The 14858-nt window shown below is 41.9% G+C and overlaps 1 protein-coding gene across 2 annotated transcripts in view; it reads right to left on the bottom strand.

Annotated features, from left to right (window-relative positions):
• Positions 1–3998: 3998 nt before the first annotated feature.
• LAP3 (leucine aminopeptidase 3) overlaps positions 3999–14858 on the bottom strand; it is a 30355-nt gene continuing 19495 nt past the window's right edge. For both annotated transcript variants that reach the window (XM_081303510.1, XM_081303511.1), the window contains exons 9-13: positions 12123–12211; positions 9899–10001; positions 7021–7100; positions 4982–5091; positions 3999–4563 (exon numbers count right to left, since the gene is read on the bottom strand). In XM_081303510.1, coding sequence (XP_081159636.1) covers positions 4374–4563; positions 4982–5091; positions 7021–7100; positions 9899–10001; positions 12123–12211 — 572 coding nt within the window. In that variant the 3' untranslated portion in view covers positions 3999–4373. The remainder of the gene's footprint in view (positions 4564–4981; positions 5092–7020; positions 7101–9898; positions 10002–12122; positions 12212–14858) is intronic.

The raw sequence follows: 14858 nt of genomic DNA, 5'->3' as shown, positions 1-14858 counted from the left end.
GCCCTTGTCCCTGAGAGCAAGCCAATAAGGAGGACATGGTTTTGACAAAAAGGCTTATTACTCTGCTAGTAATGGGCTGGGATTCTGCCCATCAGTAGGAACAGGGGACTTTTAAAGAGGTGATTCAGAGAAAATTAGATTAGGAAGGAGAAGATCAGCGAGGAGAAGATCAGGGAGGAGAAGATCAGGGAGGAGAAGTCCAGGGGAAAAGTGGGGAAAGTTAGGGAAAAGAAGATCAGGGAGAAGAAGAAGGTTGGAAAAAAAAAAAAACGCAAGGGATTCAGAAGCCACAGGGGAAATAGTCAAAGCATCAAGTGAACCCGTTACAAGTACAAGGCGAAAATGGATGGCTAACCGTTGTCTGGAGAGAGAATTAGTGACCGCGGTGGAGCAGCCCGCGGGTGAGGTCGAGTTCCCTGTGGGACCCTGAGACCTGAGCGGAGGGACTTGGGCCGAGTCACGTTCGTTCTCCCTCCCAGCTCAGTTTGCCCCTAGGTAGAAGGAGTCACCCCTGCACTCCCCAGCAGTTACTAAGAGTTCACTGTCCCGGATGCTCATCCAGTCGTGGGTTATAGCGGGAATGAGTCAGGTAAGAGAAGCCACTGCCATTGTGGAGGCTACCTGTGTGCCTGGCATTGTTTTGGGGTGGCTTCGAAGAGGAAGTCACCGTGATAATCTCAACAATTGCTTTTTGACTTGTTTATTATTTATTTCAAAAGCCTTCATTTTGGTTACCATGGAACACACAGAACTCTCCGTGTCTCAGGCACTATTTTATGATCTAGGTTTACAGCAATCACCCCAAATTTCTGGAGAAAGAGAAACACGTAAATATACATATATATCAATATAAAGGTAAATATTAGGAAAAAAATTAAGCCGGGTGAGGGGATAACTGGTAATGGAGTGGTGTTCTTTGAGATGAGTGATTGGGGAAGACCTGAATTGGAATGATTGAAGAGTTAGGAGGGCTTTCTGGACAGAAGGATCCTGCCTGACTGGCATATTTAAGGAAACACAGGAAGCCCAACAGGGCCAGGGTAGAAAAGGTCAGAGAAAAGTCCTTTGCCTGTTAGGCTTTAAACAAAGTCAGCCTCCCAGTCTAAATTAGACCCAGAACTCCCAGACTCTTCTGTTTAAATTTCTTTACAGCATTTAAACATAATCTGAAATTAACTAGTTCATATAATTTTTTATTTAATTTTTATTGACTAAATTGCAGACTTTTCTCCTCCTTTCCCCTCTTCTCCTGGCATCAGAGCCTTAGCTGGTCTTATTTATCCTGTCCCCAATATCCAACTGTTTCCAATTGTGCTTGGCAAAGATAGAGGTAATAAGTATTTGCTGATAGAAAGAATCAAAAGAAAAGACTAGTCTGAAAATCTACTTTATTCTCAGGACACCTTTACATGTCTAAAAATTATTGAGGATCCCAAGTGTTTATTTTTGTGCATTGTCTGCTAATATTTGTCTATTAAAATTGAGAATTTTAAAAATGCCAATTCACTAAAAATAATAAACCCATTACATATTAACATGAAGTTTTTGTTAAAACTATAACTTTTGCAAAATAAAAAAAAAATGGTAAGAAGTTTGTCATTATTTTGCTTTTTAGCAAATCCCTTTAATATCCAGTTTACCTAAGGGCTATATAAGTTGCCTGAGAACAACATCAATGGTAGTTGTCTGGGATTCACACCAGGTTTCTGGAGACCAGTGAGGCAGTGATTTAGAAGAGTAGAAAGAGTGTGCTATCTTTTTTTTAAAGAGAGAGAGAGAATTTTTAACATTTATTTTTTAGTTTTCGGCAGACACAACATCTTTGTTTGTATGTGGTGCTGAGGATCGAACCCGGGCCACATCCCCAGCCCGAGAGAGTGCTATCTTGTATTGGGGCAGTTAGACAGGTGATAAGATATATAATCAGCTAAACTCCATGAGTTATTCAGGGGGTAGAAATCTAGTTGGGAATTGAATGCCTGATGTAATTTGAAGATAGGGTTTTTAAGCTCTTATTTCCCTAGGACCACAGCTAGGGGAGAAGCTCACAGCTCTTAAACAGCAGAGCTACCGCTGTAGAATATGGCCCATTACACAAGAAGAGCCCCAAAGAAATGGTCAGGCTAATTCCATCTGATTGATCTGCTACTAAGTGGTAAGAGAGTGGTTCCAGAACCACTCTTCTCCCCAGCCTACGACCTTGAAGAGTATGAGGACACTAGGAATTTACTCTGCTGTAATCTTAAAACCTTTAACTGCCAAGCACTCCCAAGATTCCATCAAGTTCATCTCTTACCACACTGTATCCTTTCTCATCTATTCATTCAACCAATATGGACACTTATCAGTGGTTTGAGTCAAGTAACATGAGCAGAGATTTAGCAATAAACTGGAGAGGTATGGTACCTACCCTCATCATACTTAACACACTCTCCCTTTATAGCAAGGGTTTATAGAGTGTCAGTGATGCATTCTTGTGCTCAGTGCTGTGTTGGGAATATATAGATGCTCGACTTTGCAAATCTGGAGTCTAATCCATGATCTATCTACTTTAGAGTTCATAAATTGTCTCCTTACCTCCTTCCCCTTCTTCTGTTAGAATAGCAACACAGCCAGCTAATCTCTGTATGCGCCCCCCTTCCCTTGCAGTAGCTATGGCTTACTCTGATTGACATAATCTGAGTATATATGAGACTTCAGTGAAAACTCCTTCAGATGTGTAAACTGCAGTTGTACCCCTTTTGTCCTGCTTTTCTTTCCTCAATTTAATGTTGCCTTCAACCACATCAGCTACCTGGACTATGAGAAAGCCTTCTACCAAAGCCTTACTAGCATTTCTGACTCACTCAGGAGTGTGTTTTTCATTTCCTTCATAAGCCAATAGTTCCCACTCTCTGAGTCCATCTTTCCTGATGAAGTAGCTCCTGAACAGGATACCCAAGGGAAACTGAACCCCTGTTTACTCACTTCTCTGCCTGCTTTCAAGTCTAAAATATACCACAAATGTGCACACTCATTTCCATTCCCTCTTTTTTTTTTTTAAAGAGAGAGAGAGAGAGGGGAGAGAGAGAGACAGAGAGATAATTTTTAATATTTATTTTTTAGTTCTCGGCTGACACAACATCTTTGTTGGTATGTGGTGCTGAGGATCGAACCCGGGCCGCACGCATGCCAGGCGAGCGCGCTACCACCTGAGCCACATCCCCAGCCCCTCCATTCCCTCTTTATAAACCAGTTTAGGTATATAATATCCTCTTTCCTGACAAACATTTTTAAAGTTAAAAATAACTGTCCTCAACAGTTTTTTCTGTCAAATAGTTTCCAAGTTTTTTTTTTTTTCCTTAAAAAGGGCAGAGATTCTATTCGTGGATAATTTGATCCATCTTACACAAAAGTAATGGGAAGACCTTTGGTTCTAAGTCTGCACAAATGGAATTCTATTGACTGGTGGTAGTCCCGCAAGGTTAACAAATAGATACTCATTTATTGTCCCTTTCATGGTCTGGTTTCTTGCTTTCAAATAAATTCCATATCTGTTCAAGTCACTGAACTGAAAGCAAGTATTACAATATACTAGTTAAGCATGCCAGCTCTGGAAGCCACCCGAGTTTAACCCTTTGTTCCTTGACATCACTGACATTTTACTAAACCTGTCTCATGCCTCACCTTCCTCATCTATAAGGGATAATAGCACCCACCTCACTGGGTTATTAAGAGGATTCAGTAACAATATATGAAAAGCCTTAGAACAGTGCCTGGCATATTGGTGAAGTTTGAATAGTTGGTTAATACTATTATGATTGATTCACTTTGGAAACCACAGGCCAGGCCTGTTTCACAAACTAATAAGCTCACTCACCGAGTGTCCCAAAGTGATTGATAGCATTGAATATTTCCATCACTGTGCCCCAATTTAATTACTCAGTTTATGTTATTAGGCCAAAGAGACAAGTTCTGTTGTGGTAAAGTTACCGTAAGTAAATATCAGAGCCAAATCAGAACACCAAAACTTGGAGGATTTATTGTTTCTCACAATATTAACTTAATTTGCTTGCATTTCTAGCATCACAAATCTGAAGTGCAATTTTTCTTCTCAATGAAAAACAAATACTTTAAAAAGTGATCAGGAAGTTTAAAAAAAAAAAAACTGATCATGATGTGTAGAATATCTTAAAAATCTTGCCAAAAAGATATTAGCTTTACTTTTATAAATCTTTGCATAAAATGAAAAATCAAGGCATACAAATTTCATTTAGTTTTATAGTTTTAAATACCATCTTTTGTTGCCTTTAAAAGATTTTTATTCATCCAAAAGTATTTTCAAGCTCCACTGTCCAATTTCAGACAAATGAAGGCATTTCTGAGTGTCTGAGCTAAGCACTGTCTTGGCTGAAGCGGAGTAAGAACTCAATCAGAGTCCTTGTGGGCCTCCCAGTCATGCCTTTCCGCAGGTATGGGACCTCATCTTTGTTGGTCATCACACCTGCTATGTCCAAATGTGCCCACTTAGGATGAGTCACAAATTCCTTCAGGAACGCTGCAGCTGTACATGCCCCTGCAGACCTGAAAGAGAAAGCCTACGTCAAGGTGCATGAACCATTTCATCAATTCTTGCCAAATAGGTTCTATGACCAGAGAGCAAGAGTCAAAGTTACAGGACCAATTATGAAGTTAACCAGTAACTTCAGCAGTAAAGAAGAAAAAATTTTGGATTCCTTTTTCCTATGTAACACCTTCCAATATTTTCCACATCTTTTCCTTATCATTTGTTTACATGTAAAATATAAGCAAATGTGAAAATGTGCGAAATACTAAGAACCTGTTGGAGAAATACCTTGAAAACTGTAGACATTAGAACTAAGCTTACAAGCAAAGGAAATCAGAGATTAAAATTTTGTGTAAAGATGATAAAATTGAAAATAGTGATTCTTAGGCAACCAAGGATGATTGTAAAAATGAACATCTAGCTTGTTTTCCATACCGATATTTTCCAATGTTGTTAACATCAGCAAGCTGACAATCTATAACTTGTCTTGTATAATGTTCAAAGAGAGGCATCCTCCAAACACGGTCCCCTGTTTCAATGCTGGCCTAAAAAGAAAAAGATATGACACTCTTAAGTTAGGTTCTAGAAAATTCATAGTGTGCTTGATACATGAAGGAAAGAGCTTTTCTATGAAACTATAAAACAGGTATCAGGACAATGGTCATTACTGATTATTTAAGAATTATAGCTGAGTGTGGTGGTACGTGCCTGTAAACCCAGCTACTCAGGAGGCTGAAGCATGAGAAGATCAAAGTTTGCAGTCAGCCTTGGCAACTCAGGGAGACCCTGTCTCAAAAAGAAGCAGGTGGCGATGTGTGGCAAGAATAGCTCAATGGTGTAGCGCCACTTGCCACTTAGGTTCAATCCCCAGTACTGCGGTGATTATATAGCAATGTTATGAAAAATCCCACAGATCTGCAAGGAATTTGCTAAAGTCTCAATTAATAATCTGGTATTCTGTGTTGGAAACAGGTTTCGTAGGTTTGAGTAGAATGAAAGAGTTTCTGTGAGGCTGGTCACCTCAGTGTACTGGGGAAATGCACACCTGGACCCACTTTAATGTCCCTGACACAGGGTGACTTCCCTCCTGCCCTCCAATCCTTTCTTCTATTTCTGTCTTCTTCCTTCTCTCTTTCCTTTCATCATTAATTGAATTTCTGCACACCACTAAGTGTACTGAAATATTTGAGCCATCAAAGAGCCCACAGGCTAGCAGGAGAAATGTACACATAAACATTGTTTAACTCACTATTGCAAGAAGTCAAAGACTCAAAAGTGGAAAGTCAAGAAGCAGCAATATAAGCTATGGAGTCAGATCAGCCTGTGTAGGACATGAGCATGTATCAGATGTATCAGCCAAAGGATGAAAATGGCTGCATCCAAGAAAATAGACTGTAAGTTGCTGACTATTTATTTATGACTAAGTTATACACATATAAGTCCAATGTTGTGATGCCGTGATGAGAGGGAGGGACTGTGGATACATGGGAGGCCAGAGGAGAGGTTCTGGCCCAGCCTGGAAGGAGAAAACAGAGAGGAATTTTACAGAGGTTGAGAGGGCAGGCTTCACAAATGATGAGAAGACAGCTATGCAGGGGAAGCAGCGGAGGGTGAAAACTAAGTGTAGGACCTTAAATCAACTTCACAAATATGTTCAGAGACATTTTGTGTTTTTTCCCATAATTAAGTTCCCCTTAACTACTTGCTAAAAGGATGAGTGAGCTGTCAGATGGACTTTGGAATACAGGAAAGAGACAGAGCCATCAATGGAAAGATGCAGGTGGGAGCCATTGAAACAGATGAGCTTCCCCATAAGCATGAGAACATGTGGCCAAGGACTGAACACCAATCAGAAGTGGACAAAGAACAACAGCTACCAAGGGAGACTGAAGCACCATGGTCAGAAGGAAACCAGAAGAGAAGATTATCACAGAAGCCAAGAACTGGGTGTCTCCAAGAGGTCACAGGGTCACATGCTGCCTCGAGACAGGCTAGGTTAGATTAACAGGGTGCCAGCAGGTGGAAACTGATGGTGGTGACTGACTGTGTGTGCACACGCATGTGCATGTATGCTGGTGGTGATGGGATGGGAGAAGACTATGAGTCCACCTACACAACAGGCTGATCGACTCCACATGCATTCATCAGAAGGCCTTCCTTTCTTCACAAAGCTGCTCTCATACTCTTTTCTACCTCAAGGATTCTCAACCTCAGCCATATTATTTGTCAGTTATTTTTAATTCATTCTGAGGCCACTGAAGAAGGTGGTGGTATTATGCCCATCATTTAGGGACATCTGTAGAAAACGTGAAGCCACTCAATCGAGTTTGTTGCTCTGGTCCATTTTCAATTCAAAGGCAAACCCACAGCATAAAAATCACTTTTAGCACAGGATGTGAACAACTATATCATTCAAGGGCTACAATAATTGATTCACCATTCCTATAATTTAGGTCTATGAATATTATACCCACCTCAAATAGTTTGTTCCACAGCCAGGATGAGTTGGTAAAGACCCCAGTGGCACCTGACCCCAAGGCTATGTCCATGGCACCTATGAAAGACAACTCTCAGGTCAATTCCATTCTCCTGTCCAGACCAAGTGGGCTCCTCTGCCACTCAGAACAAAACTGTGAACTTAAACCCTACTTAATGGCTCTCTCATTGTAAGAAAGGTAAGCTTAGGAAATCAGTTCCATATTTAATATATTTTTATGTCTCTCAAACTAGAATTCACCTTTAATTATTAAGGAAAATGCAGAAAAGGAAAAGAAATACCATAAAATATCACCATAGATAATTGTTACCAATTTTGGTATTCCAGACTTTTTTTTTAGTATTTAAGATCATACTATATGTGTATAAGAATGTGTTCATCCTTTTATGCTTTAATATTTATTCCTCTTTTATAAACAAATATTTGAAAGTATCTTTAATGCTTTTGGAACAGTCCTTTGGATGGAGGTATCATAATTACATACTATAGGCACAGACGCATCTCTAACTTTTTAGTACTTTTAAACACATATTAGTAAATATCTGGCTTTGCTGCCTTTTGTAAAAAACAGAAACAGTTGTTGTTATTGTATCATTTATTTCATCTAATTTCCTTCTCCAACAAACTTGTGTCCTATTGGCTGACTTCTTTTTAAAAATTAATTTACATTCTTAAAAAATCAAGTTGAAAACAAGCTTTCTGTTTTCTAGGTACACAACCAGGAACAGCAGCTTAGTGCTGCCCTCTTGGATGCTTAGCTCCAGCAGTCCCATTTGTTATTTGCCTGGTCCCGTCTGTAACTTCTGGGCCAGGGAATGTCTCTGATTCTGACCACAGACTCAGGGTCTAGCACACTGCTTGGCATAATGGAGCTCAGTAAGTAGCTATCAAAGGAAAGAGCAACACTGTCTTTCAGAAATGGGACACCACATGAAAAGTCAAGGTACACAGCACTGAGCCTGTCACTGCCAACACTAGGGCCCTGGAACATTAGAGGACATAAGCACTGGAGTTGGTAGAGGTTCTATAGTTTCACATCTATGAGCATCTGCTCTCTGCAATGTGAGGTTTGCCCAGGTGTCCCCTTAATCCCTACCTGTGGCTTTGCATCAAACTGCTCATCAGCATTTCCCCCAAGGAAAACTGAAACTTCAAAATACTAGTATGTATGCTGCTTGACAAATTTTATTTAACTATATAGTAAAACTTCCCATTTTCTTATATTTCTATGCAGTCAAGGTTAACAGTGGCTGCATGACATACACTGAGGGATCCCATATGCCTGCATGTGGAAAAATACTGGTACATATCTCTGATTTAGAGAACCAAGTTAGACCCACATATCATTGTTGAGCTGGTGGCCCTCAGCAGTTCTGCACAGCACCACAATGATTTAAACTGATTCCTTTCCAGGGAAAGCGGTAGTGCTTTTTTAGTATCGGGTTGCTCTGTGTCACTGGGGTGTTGGATTGTACAATTTTTCCCATGAAGTTATGGTATATGCCATTAGTTATCATTTAATAGTAAAGAACCATAAATTACAAATCACTATTTGAAAGTGATGGCCCATATAAATTCCTGTGATTCTACATGACATTGGGGTAAATTCAATTGGTCTGTGTCATTTGCTCCTTCAAGCTTCATCACTACCTCCCAGTCGCTTCATAAATCTCTCTCCATTACGGCTATTGCCATTATCATCTACCACCTGAACTACAGTAATCACTTTTTAAAAAAACAATAAATTTATTTTTGAAATTTTCAAATATATACAAAAGCAAGGAAAATAATATAACTGACACCTAAGTACCCATTACCCCACATCAACAATTATCAACTCCTGGCAAACTTGTTTCACCAGAACACCACACCTAACATTATTTTGAAACCAACTGCAGATACTGTATCATTCATCCTTAACACACACCTATATCCACATCCACAAAACTCAACAACCACAACCCAGCCCATAGGCCTCACTGGTTGGCGCATTTCTCCTGGGGTCCTTCTACAGCCCATTCTTCACAGTGCATGCTGGGAAACCTTACAGGGTGCAGATCCAACCAAATCATCCCTGTACTTAGCCCTCCTCAGTAGCTTCCTGTTGCACTGACTCCCCCTGTAATATGCCACCTACCACAGCATCTGCCTCACAAGCCACACAGCATACCTCGGCCTGAACAGTGCTGCCCCCCAGCGCCCCACAACATGGCCTTTGTGCACGATGCACCCTCTGTTCACCTCTTCTCCACTCAGACCCCAGGCTCAAGTCACCCTTCTTAGGATAAGAGGCCCTGCACACGCTGACCTGATCAAATCCCCAAACCATATAGGCTCCCTCAGGCTTCCTTTAATTCCACTTCCTTATGCTTGTCGCCTGCCACTTTAAACCCTCAGTGTGATTGTCTAGTTACTGCACTGTTTCCAATAGACTACAGGCCTCACTTATGTTCTGCCCCATCGCTGCATCCTTAGCCATCAACACAGTCCCAGCACATAAGAGGTGTTAATGCCTGCTGATTGTGTCAACACCGTTCATATGGCATTGTGACAAGTGGTGCTTACTCTATGTCTATGCTCCATCTCTATGACGGAAGTGGGGGTTCACATTATAGTCTTCAATACCGTACTTTTCAAGTTAATGGTATTTTACAAATGTAGTCACTTGTCTCCAGAACATTTCTATCAACTTCATAAAAGTTTTTCATCCGTTTTTAAATTTCTCAGAAAAGATGAACATTAACCTCAAACAAAAATGTAGTACCTTCACTTAAAAAGAAAATGATAAGACATAAATATTTAACATGATAATTGGGATCATAGCTTCCTTCCAACAAAAACAGTAGGGGTCTGACCTGTTAAGGTGGCTGCGTTGATGATGAGTTTTGGATTAAAGGTATGTGCGTAACAGAGTGCATCGGCTAGGATGAGCCTCCCCTCAGCATCGGTGTTATCAACCTGCCAAGAGGGAGATCAAAAAAGGAGTGAGACATCGATGTTTTTGGCAGCACAACTCACAATAGCCAAACTGTGGAACCTACCTAGATGCTCTTCAATAGATGAGTGGATAAAGAAACTGTGGTACATATATACAATGGAGTATTACTCAGCAATAAAAGAGAATAAAATTATGGCATTTACAGGTAAATAGATGGAGTTAGAGGAAATCATGCTAAGTGAAGTAAGCCAATCCCAAAAAATCAAAGGCCAAATGTTTTCTCTGATAAGTGGATGTTAATCCATAATGGGGAGGGACATGGGATAAGTGGAAGCACTTTGGATTGGGCAAAGGTGGGGAGGGGAGAGGCCATGGGGATAGGAAAGATGGTGGAATGAGACGGACATCATTACCCTAGGTACATGTATGACTGCACGAATGGTGGGACCCTACTTCATGTACAACCAGAGGAGTCAAAATTTGTGCTCCATTTGTGTACAATGAGTCAGAGAATTCTACTGTCATATATAACTGATTGGAACAAATAAACTTGGGCTGGGGATGTGGCTCAAGCAGTAAAGCGCTGGCCTGGCAAGCGTGCGGCCCGGGTTCGATCCTCAGCACCACATACAAACAAAGATGTTGTGTCCACTGAAAACTAAAAAATAAATATTAAAAAATTCTCTCTCTCTCTTTAAAAAAAAAAAAAAAAAAACAAATAAACTAAAAATTGGGCTGGGGATGTGGGATGTGGCTCAAGCGGTAGCGCGCTCGCCTGGCATGCGTGCGGCCCGGGTTCGATCCTCAGCACCACATACCAACAAAGATGTTGTGTCCGCCGAGAACTAAAAAATAATAAATATTAAAAAAATTCTTTCTCTCCTCTTTCAAAATAAATACATAAATAAATAAACTAAAAATTTTTTTAAAAAGGAGACTATAGGAGTAATGAATATAAAAACCAGGCAATTATACACCAGAATTGGATATAAAAGTGAGAAAAAGCTTGGATGACATGCCATCAAGATTCAAAAACAGGTTTGTGCTGGGCACCCTGGTACATGCACGCCTATAATTCCAGCTACTCAGAAGGTTGAGGGAGAGGGATTAAAAGTTGTAGGATTGCCTGGGAAACATAGCGAGACCCTATCTCAAAATAAAAAATAAAAAGGCTGGGGATGAGGCTCAGTGGTTAAATACTTCTGAGTTCAATCCCTACTACCATAAATAAACAAATGAAATGAAAAAAGTAAAAAGGGCTGGGGATGGAGCTCAGTGGTATAGTACTTGCTTAGCATGTGTGAGGCTCTGGGTTTAATCCCCAGTACTGCAAAAGGAAAAAAAAAAAGTGTACTTATAATAGTGGAAACACTATTTAAGAGTGTTTTTCCTGCCTTGACTATTCCTAATATTATTCAGTCTAATCTGGAAAGCAAATAAAATTCATTAACCCCTGTATCACAGCTAGTAACTTAGGGCTGATGACATGGGAAGCTGAAATAAGTAGAAAAATGCCTTTCCATTTTACTAGCAACTGTTATAACTCATTTAATGAGGGGGGAAATAAAAAGATTTCTGAAAACAAATAGGCTAAGTACCTAAGAAAGATACAGCTAAGCAGCTCTGGATCTTCCGGCCGAGTCTCTTTGGCAACCCTTCCTAACTGTACTGCCTTCTTTTTAGTAGAGGCCCCACCATCATGGGCAGTGAGTGAGAGCATGCAGGCCCACACCATGGGGACCTGCTGCTTGCTGCCAGTCCCCACAGTGCAGAGCCCATGATGCAAGACAGTGTTTCCCACCTGAACCTTTAGAATTGGAAAATGTTTTCGTGGCACAGATATACCCAGAAAATAGCCCACATTTTTACTGCTTTGCCAAACTCTGCAAGCCTGGCTACAGATTCATGGTAATTTGCGTGTACAGCCTACAGGAAGTGAGAGGAATAATCAAGGCAGGAAAAACACTCTTAAAAATTCTCATTGAGAAATACAATGACTCTGCATGAAAAACTACTCTGCACGGAAGATACCACCCTCCCCAGAGACGTGGGGCCCTGCTTCCAGTCACACTGCAGTTAGGTGGCCACAATGGGGTTCCCTAGAAACATGCTGGGGAATGGTGCACCCTCCAGTCACAAACCTGGATGGTCTTCCCATTCTTGGCTCTAACAACATCTCCAGGCTTGTTGGCCTTGCCACTGGGCATATTCTCACAAAGAGGAGCCAAACCTATTGGAAAAAATATTTGAGAGAATATGGTTATGCTGGGTCCAAACACACCACCCATGGGACAGGAGGCCACTAGTGAGCCACCAGAAGCATGCCCATAGATGCCACCCTAACCAACCAAATTCCCTATCACCAATGACACCAATGATATATGTTCATCAACAGTAGGAAGTACATGCCACCTTTATAACATTCTTAGCACAGGCCTGACTTGATTTCAATGGAGAAAAAATAAGTGCAAACTGTGGAAGATCATACCAGCCAAGACTCTTCAAAACTGCCAGTGCCATAAAAGAAAACAGGGCAGAAAGAGAATTCTTGACAGAGAAAACTAGAGAGACATGGCAACCCAATGCAATGTCGGATTTTTTTTTTATTAGCTCCTGGATTAATAAAAACTAAATTTAAGCAAAATATACTTTTTTAGGTAATTGGGACATTTGAATTAGATTATTATATTCACCCTTGGAAAAGGTAATAGTATTATCATTATATAGAATGTCCTTTTTCTTAGGTGTTGGGAGCTACTCTGGAAAAACATGCCCTTAAGTCCTGAGCAAGAGATATTGAACAATTATCGGGCCCCGAAATAACTTTACCACCACTGGGATAATGAGGAGTGGCTCCAGGAGTAGGCAGCACCTGGTGGGGATGAGTAACATTCACCTGTTCCTTGGTAATCCTATCCCTTTGCCCTTTTTGGGATGGAATGTTCCATGGAACTTCCCCTTGTGTGTCCCCTATATAAGAAGAATTCCAATAGCTCTCTCTTTCGAGGGATCCCTAAGGTCACACAGCTGACCCGGATTTTGAAAAGGTACTTCTGTGTGTTTACATACTTTCTTTGCCGTTTTCTTAAGTTACTGGGAATAGCCAAATTTTGTGAACCCAGCATTAGGTCACCAACTCTGATAGATGCTAATAAATGGAGGCACAGCTTGGATTGTTTTAGGGTAGTTGATAAGATGTATAGGGTTAAAGGGTAGCCCTCTCTCATAAGCAGGTTTTTTATGACTGTGAAACTATTGTGGAATTTTTGTGTTTTGAAACATTTTAGATAAGAATTTTTGGATTTATGTACTGGGAATTAATATTTAGAGAAAGGAGAGAAAATAAAATTGTTTTCATTATGGGACATTAAAATTCCAGAAGTTTTCCGCTTCTAAAAAAGCAAAAGTGTTTTTTTTTTAATTTTTGTTTTATTATTACTTTCTGGAATTGTTTGGGCAATTTAAATTAAACTAGTGGATCTGCTGAGCCTCTCTCATTACATCCTTACCAAGGATCAAATCGGGTGAGCTATGGCCCAGCTGTTCAGCAAATACAGGACTCTGGCTACTATTCCCTGTGGAGCCACCAGCTAGTTCTGCCCCTTTTGGGGCCTGGTCTAGCCAAATGCAGGCTGCTCTGGGGCCCGCTGGCACCAGCATCTGCCACTGGGACCCAGTTTGGGGGTTTGAAAATTTTTTATTTTTATTTTTTGGAGTGCTCGCAGGCTACAAGGAGGAGCTACCGGACGGGAACCACCCATAGCTCCCCGCCTCTCCAGAGAGCGCTAAAGCTGGCGCGATTCCCAGAGGCAGGATCCCAAAGGCGGCTGCCTGGGACTCCACCTGGGGCTCCGCAGCGGGATTGGCGGGATGCCCAGGCGGTTGCAAGGAGATTTGCAATGACGAGGTACAAGCAGAGCAGCCCAGTGCAACACGGCCTGAAGGGACACAATGCTGACCGGGCTGCAACAAGGGTTCAAGGAGATGAGGACACCACTACTGCTGCCCAACAAGCTGCCGGCTCTCCCAGGAATCCCGGGTTCTGTTGGAACATCCCCAGGAGCCCCGACGACGACGACGAGGCGCTGCCCTGGAGAGATTCCAAGCGGGAAAACACAAACAGATCGGTCAAAATCCAAAAACCTGAGGAAATGCTGGGAGCAACACGTGGCTTTCCGGTGGAGTTGATGGCAGGGAAGGGACACATTACTGGTTTGTGATCCCACTTTAGAGATCCGACAGAGTGCAATCTACTCGGAAGGTCTGGCGCTGGCTTCCCACGCTTGCCCGCCCGGGCGCAGCCATGCACGCGCCTTCTCCCCGGGCGCAAAGCCCGCTCCAGCGCGGGGAACTCAAGCGGGAGACACTGGCGCAGGCAATGGTCAAACGCTAGCTGGCCAGGGGCGCAGGCATGGCAGCGGCTGAACGCAGGGTCAGCCCAGCTCCAGCGACTTTCACCGCGGGAGGAGATGCGGCCACGGGACGGCAAAGATGCGGACAACCAAAGAGCCTTCATTACCTTCCCACAAACACGACCAACTCTAGGCTTCCCTGGTTACTAACGACGCATGGCTATGCGCACATGCTGCCCAGCATGGCGAAATACAACCAGGACTGCTGGGGTCAGAAAAACAATGCATGAAATAAAACCCCCCAAATTTCAGGCAAACTAAACTCTCCAGCCACAAGGCCAGGGTAACATGGCGGATAAGTCCCACCTCCCACATTTTTCATAGGTTTCCCATTTGTCCTTCCACTGTCAGGCAAGCAGAGCTTCTGGGCCAGCCTCCTAATTACTAACCTGTAGTTTCTAACTAACCTATAATTGCTAACTTTCTGCAGGCTAGTGAACGGAGCTGCAGAGCCTGAATGTTACT

Source organism: Spermophilus citellus, assembly GCF_964194105.1.
Source record: "Spermophilus citellus genome assembly, chromosome: 8".
Lineage (NCBI taxonomy): Eukaryota > Metazoa > Chordata > Mammalia > Rodentia > Sciuridae > Spermophilus > Spermophilus citellus.
Note: the sequence above shows the minus strand (reverse complement) of the source record. Positions and strands in the feature narration are given on the sequence as shown.